We start from the raw sequence: 12,237 nt of genomic DNA on the forward strand, positions 1-12,237 counted from the left end.
TATATGTATATAAATATAAGTATATAGATGTAGATATAGCCAGATACAGATACAGATATAGATAGAGATATATGTAGATACATATTTATATATGTAAAGATATCGATATATGTAAAGATATAATATATAGAAATAGATACAGATACAGATATATATATATATATAGTTAGGTTTTGTGCGCTTGGCTCAAAGAGGCTCGCAACTGGCTTTGTCTCAAGGCCATGTCAATTTGTTGGTCGTTAAACTTTCGCCGAGTCTCTGCACTCTCCCTCTCCCCCTCTCGCTCTCTTTCTCACTCGGCCTCTCTTTCTGCACAGGCCTTTGTTCACTTTCACAAAGAACTTTTTTATTTATTTTTTTTTTGTTTTTTTTTTTATTATTTTTTTGAGGGGTAGCTCAACTGCGCATTAAAAAACACAAAACCAAAAAAAAAAAAACAAATAAAATTGCAAAGTTGGTTAATATAAATAACGCAACGAGCAAATACAAAGCAAAGGCCTTTGCCAACCCACAACCCTACCCCCGCCAGCCCCCCGTCAACCCCCGTCAACCCCTTTAGCAGTCTAATTAAAAAGCCAAAAACAACAACAACAACAACAACAAACTGAATGGCAAAAACAAATGTTAATTAGTGCACTCACTTTGAATGATTGCCGCACGGGGGGGTGGATGGTGGGTGCGGGGCGGTGTACTGCGATTTCTGTGTTGGCCATAAAAAACAAACACATTTTCCACAGAGTTGAGAGACCTCTAAGCCAAATACGCACACAGCTCCAGCCATAAATGTGAGTCCATTTACGTATATGCCTAATATGAATTTGATAGTCGCGTTTATCAGCTGTTGGTTTTTTTTTTTTTTTGCTTCTTCCAGCTGACAGTCAGTGCTGGGGGCAGGGGAGGGGGCTATACCTTTGTATTGGTGCGCACTACGATAATCGGGCATATCAGACATGTATTTGGGTTATGGCCAGCGCACGAGTTCAGGGTACGCCCTTGAGATGTTCGCACATTGGTTGCGCAATTAACTGCCAGACAACTTTGCTAATGGAAAGTGCAATGATATTGGTTGCTTATCAAATTTGAGAAGCGCAAAGAGAGGCGGTCAAGTTCAGGGCTAAGTGCGCTAATCAGCTTGGTTCGTATTAAACAATATTATGTCAACACTGTGACTTTTGTTTTGTATAATTATATCAATATTTCTTTGATATTTATATAATTGTTGCTTATCAAATTTGAGAAGCGCAAAGAGAGGCGGTCAAACTGAGGGCTAAGTGCGCTAATCAGCTTGAACGACACCTTGTGATCCTTTGTATAATTATATCATTATTTCTTTTGACATTCATATATTAATTGCTTACCAGAGTTGAGAAGCGCAAAGAGAGGCGGTCAAGCTCAGGGCTTCGCGCGCTTATCAGCGCGAAAAACATTTTGTGAACACTCTCACGTTTTGCTGTGTCTTATTATATCAATATTTCTATTGATATTTCTTGGCGACACAATTCAATTTAGTTAGTTGCCCGCATTAACTCAATTTGCGTCTAATCAAACGTGCAATTACGAGACATTTGGCCTAATGAATGCGTCGTCATGAGCTTTTCCTTTGAATTTGTGTGACCTCATTAGCAAAATGAATGCCACGCAAGTACAAATATCATTTCAGTTAGCCGCTAATTAAACGCGCCCCACATTTAAGCCACATAAAACAAAATAAGCTGCGGCCCACAAGACAGAGTGTGAGTGGCCGGGTTTGGTCAACAGTTCCCAACAAAGAAATGATTGCATGGCACGTGCTAAATTCTTTTAGCCATTTTCACATTTAATGCACATTTCGGTCAGTCCCAGCACACGCTATCAAATTATACGATCTGCGATATATATACTTATATCTACATAAATTACAATGGCGCTGCGTGCAGAGGCCACTAAAAGGCCAAAACGGGACGCAACATTGCATGATATGTGGGCATTTTACAACACTGCAACACAGCAACCCCTATGAATTTGTTTATGCATATTAAAGCGAACTGTTTCTACCGTTTCTAACAACTCTTTCCACTTAGTAAAGTCTAGTATACCCTGTGGCTATAAAAGAACCCTTATATATTTTATGGATATAGTAAAAACTGAAGCGAAAAACTATGTAGTGCATATTTAAAGCTTAACTCTCAGCAAATATAAGAACTTTAACTTGGTTACTAAGCTGCGAACTAACTCTAGAGCATATCTTCTAGACTGTCTGCTTTCACAGCAGGTGTTAAGGTCAGGTCTTCACATTTATTCGATGTGTGAATTTGCTGTCTAAGAGCCCAATAAATTGTTGATTCATCTATTTTATAAAAACATAAATCTGTGCAATTTTTAAGAATGAACATTTATATTGGCAAGCAATAAAAGTCACGCTTATGTCAGAGGTAGAAGATTTAAGCATTAATTAACAAAAAACCTACTACTTTTGTTATTAAAGGGCATCTGCTAGTCGAGCTAAGGCACTTGCACTTCTTTTGTGGTATATTTGTGTTGTGTAGTGAGTCGCTGTAATTGCAAATTCGCCATGCCACATGTGGCAGCGTTGCACGAGGTCGACGACTACATTAGCAGCTCCGTGTGGGCGACTCATCTAGTATATCTTTTGTGGCTTTTGTGTGTGTTGTTCGTGTGTGTGTTGGTGTGTGTGTTGATTATCTTCATGTCTGGCACGTGTTGTGGCTCATTTAGTGCCTGGCTGTTAAGTGCCTCATCCAAGCCCAAGCAAACACTTCTGACTGCGCGGCGTGTGTTTGTGTGTGGCAAGTGGAGCTGCTGCTGTTGCACTCATGTTCGGGCGGATTTTAAGCTAGCGCCTGCTGTCAGTGTCAGCGTCGAGTGGCCATCAAATTAGCAGCGGCGGATATGGCAACGCTGCATATTTGACAGCTGTCAACAGCTCAATTTGAAATATATTTTATTTATTTATGCTCTACAGTTGACTTTGTCTAAACGCAATGACTACGCACTTTGGTTATCAACAATTGGCCATAAATGTTTATGCCCAGCTTATTTTATACAATTATTTTTTTTTTTCTATTCTTTTCTGCCCTGATTTCGATACATTTTTATTTTTTTTATCAGCACAAAAGTCAATAACTGATTGCGAGAGAACAAAAAAAAAATAGAGAGGAAATAAAAGAAATGAAGAAAAACAAACAATGCTTAAAAATAGCTTAGCTCCAATGGGATTCTTTTGGGTGTGCGAACGTGTGGGTAAAGGTGTGTTTGTGTGTGGGTGCGTGTGATTACGTGTGTTTAGCAACGTTTTATGAGTAGCTTCTAGAGCGCCTTTAATTGGCAATTCTCATTGCCCAAGTCGCATTTTTAGAACGTTTTTTTGGCCGCGTAAACAGAATTCGTAAAGCTCGTGTGATGATGCGTCAGCTTTGGCTGGGCTAATCAGCACATTGAATCACAATTGTTTACTATATAAACAATAACAATAACAGCAATAAAAAGAGAGAGAGAGAGGGGGGGGGAAAACACAGTGCTCTGATAAGAACAATTATGAAAGCAACACGGGCCGGTTCTCAGTTTTGTGGGGGCGCAAAAGTCACGCAACAGTTTGGCATAAGCCATAAAACACACCTGCCTCCCCCCACCCTACCCCCTTATCATGGTAAATCCTGCGCTCTGAATAGCCAAGAGACACCCACTAAATATGTAGACTGTTTAGGAATTAGCCAAACGAAAGAAACGAAAAACAAAAGCAACTAAATAAATATTATTCACGTGTTATATTTAGTTTAGATTTTAATTGGAGCAGACAGAAAAGTTGGATTGGGTTTCTAGAATATGGAAATAGACACAAACTATTTACGTATATTAGCTAAATAAAGAGAGATGAGTTTTAAATTTAAAGCGTAGACAAATCGAGCTGCAGTCAGCTGAAGTTTGGAGAGAAAAACTCTCAAAAGCAGAACTCAACTCAAGTTGTTTTCTTTTAAGCTGTTTTATTTCTACTTCTCTTTATAAACATAAAAAGCAGTTTGCAGTTCTTAGCCAAGTTGAATGCAAAACAAACAACTTTTCGGTCTTACGCAGCCTGGACAAAAAAAGAGGGCAAACATCAAATATCAAATATTTAAGCCACAATTTCGTTTAAAGCCATTCACAAATATGTTCTTCGATTTAACTTTTGCTAATTGGCCTTAAAAGCATTTAAAGAACTCAACAGTTGTCAACATTTAAGACACATCCATCTATTCATGCCCATATATATATATCTATCCATATACCTATTTATACTCCCTCTATCTCCTTTTCTCCTTCTCGCTCTAACTCTATCTTGCGCGTTCCCTCTATCTCTCGCTCTCTCTCTATCACAAGCTCTGCCTGTTTCTATCTCTCTCTCTTTCTATATCTATCTTTCTCTCAATCTCTCTATCTATCTCTATCTTCCTCTCTCCCTCTCTCTCTCTCTTCCTCTATGTCTACCACTCTCTCTCTCTCTCGTTCAACTACTCTTAGTCGCCTACTTAAATTGATCTGCTTAATTTTCGTTTTTGTTTAATGTGTTTCTGTAAATTGCCCATCAGCTGTTGGCTGCCAATTGCCCCACCCCCATCCCCCCCCCTCCCCACGCACCATCGACCACGCCCCTGGGCAGCTGCCATTTGGCTGCGCTAAACGTTCCGGCTGGCATCTGGCGTCCAGTCAAGTGTCTGTGACCTGGTATTTCGCAGCTTGTTTGATGGATTTCTAAGTGCGTGTATTGCGCTGATTTTTCAAAGGAAAAATAAAAAATGAAAAAAAAACACACACACACAAAGAAAAATCGAAAGAAAATGAGTCAAAAAAAGAAACAGCTTTGGGGAACTATTCGTGGAACTGCTTCGGGCGCAAAAGTGTCGCGTTTAATGATTAATTAGCTGATATTTCGGTGCCTTTTGGCAGTAGTTGTTGTTGTTGTTGCTGTTGCTGTGTTGTTGTTGTGTTGTTGTTGTATTGTCTACGTGCGACTGGGAAATGCCTCGAATGCGTTGACTCAGCGCCTCAATTATTCATGCACAGTGGCCCCTGAAAGTATCTGTCTGCAATTTGGCGTGGAGTGTGTGGCCAACTAATTCAAAGTTCGAGATGTTGTCTTTCTCATTGTTGTTGTTGTTGTAGCTGTGGCCCTTAAGTAGACACTTTAATTTGGTTTGTCGTTTTTGCTCTGCTTGGCAGCTGTCCCAAGTGCCTAACCAATCCCCCCCCTCCCCTCCGCCCTGCCACGCCTTGTCGCTGTCACACCCCTTTGACAGCGTAGCATTTGTGGCATGCTTTATTTACTTTGAATTTGCGACGTAAATATTTAATAATTGAGTCCTTGGCACACAGAGCAACAGAGAGGAGAGGGAAGGGAAGGGGCACAATCAACAACAACACAATTAGAGCAGCAACAACAACAACAACAACAGTTGACAAATGATGTTAAGGCTGAACGCTTCCTCTTCGCCCCACTGTTGTCTACATCGCGCATACGACCTGTGGCCTAGGCCAGGCCAGGGCCTCGTTGCATTTGTGTGTGTGTGTGTGTGTGTGTGTGTGGGTTTTCCATTGAAAACCTGTTGCACAGTTCAGCGCCTGCTGCTGACGTCAGCAGTGTGTTTATCCTCTTTATTGATTTTCCGAGCACCCATCAAATTTAAACCCAAACACTTGCAAGCTACACTGAGCGAAAAGGCGTGTCCAATGGAAAGTAATTTCATATTTTAAACTGCCCGAATGTGAGTTCATTAAGAGTCACGAGTGTTTTGTCATAGTAGACACAAGCGAACAATAATATTTTGACAAGACCAATAATATTTTCTATATATATATTTTCTCTCTCTTTCTCTATTCGCTACACTGAGCGAAAAGTTTGGTATTGTGCCAGAGTTAATTAACTGATGATTTATATGTCTATGTTAGGTAATTCATTTTATCTTCTTTCTTGGATATTATATGTAGGCATTAATATTAATACAAAGGGAGTATAATTTTAGAGAGCTTCAAGCTGTAACAAGCCGGTTCAAATCCATGTATACTTAATAAAAATACAAATGATATATTCTTTTTAAAAACGATTTGTTTGAAAATAAAACAAACCCTTAAAACAGATCAAAGTAGATTCAAAGTATTTGTAATAACTTTGGCTCAAATCTTTGCATTTATCTAACCAAAAAAAGAGTTCGAATCTAGCCCATAACTTGCGTATGAAAATACGAGGGTTTTGCAATATTTTCAGTGCAACGGGCAATAGTGAGATTAAAAAACACTTGTTTGATTAAAATCTTGCCAAGTTAAAAGAATCTGAGCCCAATGGGGTTTAAAAGTGAGAAAAGGCAACAAAAAGCAACTCCATTTTAAGACAGGAATAGGCATCAAAAATTTTGCACAGTGCAAACTCAAAAAGTTCTCAGTTTGAAAAAGAGTTCGACTTCCCTGCTCCCGTTCATATATATTTAGAGATATATCTTTAAAAAGTTTATAATTCGTATCAAAACTTTTCACAGTGTATTCTCTACACTGTGCAGAAAAATCACATCAGTTGAATTTCAGTTCGAAGAGAATTTGGTTTAGTTTCTCAAAGTATGTCCCACAAAATAGAAAATAGATTTATGCTGAGACTCACCTTTCTCGAGGCTGGCATTGCAGAACTTGAGCGCATCGTCCAGGCGATTGAGATGCATGCAGCTGGTGGCCTTTTCGATGATCTTTTTGGCCTGCAGCTCGGCGCCCCACCACTTCTCGACCAGACGCCTGACGAGCACATCCGGCATGAACTTCATGGCCGTGGTGCCGCCCAGCGCATAGCCGCCCATGCCGGCCACCAGGGCGGATGCGGAGCTGCTGGAGGCCATGGTCGTGGTGGCCGTTGCCGTCGTCGAAGCCACCGTTGTGGTGGTCACCGTGGTGGGCGCGGGCACGGCCAGACGCAGGCCGAGTCCGTGGGGAAAGCTGCTGCTGACAGGCGCGGGCGGCAGGCCCGGCATGAAGCGCGTCGATGAGCTGGCGAGGCCCAGGCCCAGGCCAAGGCCGAGGCTGCTGCTGCTGCTGCTACTGCTGTTGGAGGAGGTGAAGGAGGAGGCGGAGGAGGAGGTGGTGCTGGTCAAGGCCACGGCCTGCGGCAAACGGTCGGCACTGCGCGGAAACTTGACATGGCAGATGTTGCACTGCGTGATCGCCTCGCAGCACTGGCCACAGAACGTGTGCCCGCAATTGGTTGTCACCGGAGCGCGCAGCATGTCCGCGCAGAGCGGGCACAGCAGCGGATCGTAGTCCTCGCTCAGCGTTGGGCTCGGTACGCCTAGTTCTCGCGTCGGCGCATGCAAATCCAAATCCGTGCCCGGCAACAGCTCCAAGCCCAGCGTGTGCGCCCTCCAAATGTCCACGTGCTGTCGCATCTGCTGGTATCTGGTTCTGCGATTCGTCTCCAGCGCCTGGCTGGCCGATGGCACGCCCACGCCCACGCCCACGCCCACAATGCCGCCCAGCTGGCGTATGTGTGCGGTCAAGGCGCTGGCCAAGACCGCCAGCTTGTCCAGCGGCACATGTCCGTCCGGCTGCAGGCTGGCAATCAGCTCGTACACATTAAACGCCTGCGCCAGGCTGCCCAAGCGGGCAAAGGACTCGCCCAGCAAAAAGGACAGCTGCTGCGAGCTGTTGTTGTTGTTGTTGTTGAGCAGCAGCGCGTGCAGCGTGTGCGTTGAGCTGGACAGCGGTCGTGCCGCAGCGCCCAAGTGCTGTTGCTGCCGCTGCTGCTGTTGCAGTTGCAGTTGCAATTGTTGCTGTTGCTGTTGATTCTCCTTGCGCAGCGGTTTCAGCGCGCGTTTGGTGGCCAGCGAAGGTTTCATGTAATAACCCTGGGAGAGCGGCATCCTGACAGCTGTTGTAATTCCTGCTGTTGTTGTTGTTGTTGTTGTTGTGCTGTGCAGCTGGCCGTTGTCACGTATGCGACGACGACGACGACGGCGTCGACGCGACGTCGCAGTAATGCGCGCTGTTAATGAACTGTTTTTCTTTTTTGCTTTTTCTCCTCTTTTTTCTTTATATATATATATATGGATATTTATTAAGTTAAGTTTTGTTGCCTTGAATGTGTGTTTGTTGTTGTTGTTGTTATGCGTTTTGTTGTTGCCTTTTTGTCATGCTATTTTTTGTATTTTATGCACTTCACTTGAGCTCTTCATATCAGCATCTGGCACCAAAAATATAATTCAATTAATTTGCTTATATGCATGGATTTATATGCTCGTATATATATATATATGTATATTTTATATTTTATTTAATTTGTTTTGGAGAGCGACGACGCGTGCGTTGCCCTTCGCAGTTTGACAGTCACTGGAGTTGGTTATTTGTTGCTGACGCTGCTCGTGCTGGATGTTGGTTGTTTGGCGTTTGGCGGTTGGTGTTGGGTCAGCGGAAGCGACGACGCGCTCGGTTTGGCATCTGAAAGCAGAAGACGAGACGAGACGAGAAATGAAATCGACTGTGTGTAGAAATTTTACGTAACGTACAAAATGCCGTTTTGCGTTTCTGCCTGATTCTGTCTGCCGCCATCGCAGCTTTTGATTCTGTTTTATAATTCACACGCACGCACACACACACACACGCACACATATACACAGGCGCAAACGAAGAGCGGCAATGCGAGCGCGCAGTGGAAGAGTGCCCGCGCCACTCTCTCATTAAGGCGTTCGCTCTCCCGCTGTTTCTCTTTGATTTTATTGCCTGCGCTGCGCTGCCTGTTTTATGACAGCTGCAGCAACAACAGAAAAATAAGAATTACCGTATCTATTACTGAACCTGTGTGCAAGGCTCTGCTATCTCTTGTTACTTGCATCTCTCTGCCAGTTCCGCTCTCTCTCGCTCACACGCTCTCTCTGTCTGTCTCTCGTGCAGTGACGTGACATTTGTCGCGTATGCTGTTAATTGACTGGCCTAAAATTCTGAGCTTTGCAGCTGCCGAACAGCCCCACCGTTTGAGACTTTGGCGCGTTACATAAACGGTCAACGAACTTGCCGCAAAGAGCAGCGACTGGCATTAAAACTGTGCGAGTGCTTGGCACAGCGTGTGTAAGTGATTTGGGGCTATGTAGTCTAGCCCAATCAACGCATTGACACTCAATTTTTCAATTACCAGCGGGGCCGCACATGTTATTACATAATATTATGAAAATTAACACTGAATCACGAAGCAAACTGACGCGGACGCTGGCGCAAGTAACGAAATCAAAATCAAAATCGTCGAGACACACGCACGCACACACACACACACACACACACATACTCACACCCGCTCGCACTCACGTAGTCAGGCAGCAGGCACAAAAACAAAGCAGAACGTTCGTTCGCCCGCCTTTGCCCGCACTCGGGCAATAACAACACGAAGAGCAACAGCTAAAAGCCAAACAACGCCACATTTACAGCAGCAGTGGCTCTCTTCACACACAGTCACAGCTGCTGTTTGCTCTCGCGCGCGCTGTTAGCGCTCTTCAGAACTGTTCTCGCAGCTTAAGAGCAACTTCTGTGTGCGTGTGCGTGTGTGTGTTTCTGTGATATTGCGAGTGTTTTGCTGCCTCTGTCGTTTACATGCGCACGTTTTTCTTTGACGTTCAGTTTTTGTATCTAGAAGATAAACAATGCCGGCACAACACACCAACACATGCACACAGCACACACACACACACAAGCGCATGAAGAGCGTCGTGGCCATTGGCAACGCTCGAATGTTTTTGCTTTTGTTATGTAAACAATATTTTTCTTCGCTTCATGTTGGCTTCTATTTTTTTTTTTTTTTCGGTTATAATTTGTTTACATCTCGCATCACACACACACACACACACACATAAACAGATAAACAGCCACAGATACGTTCTCAATGTAAAACGAAAATCAAAGTGTGCCAAAAAGAAAATTGCGTGCAAATAAATATGTTGATTTCTTGTTGTTTTTGTAGTTTCTGTTCTTTCATTTTCACTTGGCCATCTCGTATGATTATGCGAACATGGCCCAGTTGCTTTGGCCGACTAAATATTTAGCATAAAATATCATGTTAAGTAATGCCGCAACATTGTCTATGTCTATTGGTAGTTGGCCAAGAATATAGAAATACAAAATCTGAATATATGCTCGCCCGAAGGTTCTTATACATCTTGTTATTTATATCAATTTGATAGCTCTGCGCCAACAACAAAGGCAACAATCAGATTGAATGATTTCGAATAAACAGCTAGTTGCAGAACATTTTCGAAATTGTTTCAACTGAAATGTATCAGGGACGCCTCTCACAAGGAAGCATTTCATTTAATTAGTTTCCAAAGCGTTTATGCAATGTTTGCTCTTGTAATTCTCAAGTGGTTCAAGATCAGCAATGCCTTTTTTTTGAAGTTCATTTCTAAATATTCAATGTTTACTCTAGAGCAACAATTGGCAATAACATCAATATACGATTCCAATGAAGTATTTCTTTTTATATGCTTGTAATTCTCAAGTGATTCAAGCAGCGACTTGCTTAGAATCGAAGCTTAATAATATTATGCATCTACTGTAGAGCAATAGTTGGGAATTACATTAGGGTTATAATGAAATATCGCTTTTATATGTGTGCTTATGTGTACTGTGCGCTTATAATTCTTAAGTAGTTTAAGCACTTACTAGCTTAAGCCACTGTTAAGATCAGCGAAGCTTTTAAAGTTAATTTCTGAATATTCTGTTTATGATGCGGCAACAATTTCTAAATAATTTACATCTATTTCAGATGAAGAAGTAACACATTTATATGTGTGTTAACTAACACTGTTTATGTGTAATGTTTGCTATTGATTCGCAAGATAAAGCACAGACTGAGAACGTTAACTAACACTGTCTGCTTACAATTCACAATTGGTTAAAGCACAGACTCCGTTAAAGACGTGGGCCAATGCGTCAGTGTGCTGAAAAGCAACAGCTGTTTCGCATGTAACTCATATGTCATGCTGCAGACAGTTCTTGCATAAACTGAACTGGCGAACGTTCTGCTGGCTGTTATTGAGTAACATGAGACTGGTTATCAATACGCAAGGCATTTAAACAGATAGATATATTTATATGGACGTAGCTCTTACAAAATCAACCTTGAAATACTTCAGACTGTGGCTCTAGCCTTCCAGGAACCACTTAAAATCACGTTATATTTCATAACCGTGTCGATATCGCTTCATGGAACTCGTCCTCCCCTCCTTCCCACTCGGTTGGGGGCGTGCGAGTGGCAGAGACATTCAGTCAATATGTGTGACGCATTTGATGCGGTAAAAGTTGTTGAACAACTTTCAGTTGCTCGATTCTAACAGGCATCGCTTTTAGATAATAGACCAGCCAGGCCTTTGCGTAAGTACAAATTATGTATACGACTCGTGCAACAACGTGCACATGTGTGTATCTAGATGCAATCGCTGACTGCGCGCGTGTGTGCGACTGTGTGTGTGTGTGTGTGTGCTTATATGACCTGGCAATTGCATAATACTTATAACATCGCTGATAAACGTTCCTAAATGAACTGTAAATATATTGCTATCTCTGTTGTTGTTGCTGTTGTGCAAGAATATGCGCTGATATATGCAAACATAGAAACTACGCTTACATATTATACACTTTGCCAGCTTTTCAACTATTTTGTAGTTCTTTTTTTTAGCTTATATTATGCAATGTCAATCATATTCCGCGATTGCATTTATCGTTGCCCGTTGTCGCCAGCGCCTCAGCCAACAGACGACTTGGCAGCAAATGGCGACAACATTCTGAGTCGGAGACTGGGCCTGCGAGAGGGAGAGAGGGCGGCTTACTTGGACTGGAGCTGACGGAAACCGAGACAAAAACCAATTACAACGACAACGACAACGTCAACTGTTTGTTGTTGTTCAAATACTCTATAAATACATATGCACACATACTGAGCCATGTCTAAAAGGGGTTTAAACATGGCTGCTTGCATAATCGCTAAATACAAGCTGATAATTGCTTCCGGTCTCTTCTAAGGCTGACATTTCAAATAAATAAACTACATAAGTATAAATAGCAATATATAGATATAGATTGCAAGTTGAACCACACTGGTTCAAACCCGAACTGAATCTTGATTGGCACAAAGTGTTTTAACTGAAATGCAAATGCTTGGATTCCGAATATAAAACCAAAAAAGAAAACATTTAGCTTAACATAACATTTATATAAGAAGTAGAGAGGAGTATCAACTCTTGATAC

General features: G+C 42.3%; 1 protein-coding gene across 3 annotated transcripts in view; it reads right to left on the minus strand.

Annotated features, from left to right (window-relative positions):
- The window catches only part of LOC6623941 (LON peptidase N-terminal domain and RING finger protein 2), a 29,899-nt gene that overhangs the window by 14,630 nt on the left and 3,032 nt on the right, over positions 1-12,237 (minus strand). Inside the window, exons 1-2 of one of the 3 annotated variants that reach the window (XM_070207937.1) lie at positions 8,786-9,164; positions 6,626-8,445 (exon numbers count right to left, since the gene is read on the minus strand). In XM_070207937.1, the coding sequence (XP_070064038.1) occupies positions 6,626-7,871 (1,246 nt within the window). In that variant the 5' untranslated portion in view covers positions 7,872-8,445; positions 8,786-9,164. Of the gene's footprint in view, positions 1-6,625; positions 8,446-8,513; positions 8,613-8,785; positions 9,165-12,237 lie in introns of those variants that run through there. The other 2 variants (XM_070207936.1, XM_002048258.4) reach the window with 2 other exon arrangements.

The sequence above is a fragment of the Drosophila virilis genome, chromosome 3, assembly GCF_030788295.1.
Source record: "Drosophila virilis strain 15010-1051.87 chromosome 3, Dvir_AGI_RSII-ME, whole genome shotgun sequence".
Lineage (NCBI taxonomy): Eukaryota > Metazoa > Arthropoda > Insecta > Diptera > Drosophilidae > Drosophila > Drosophila virilis.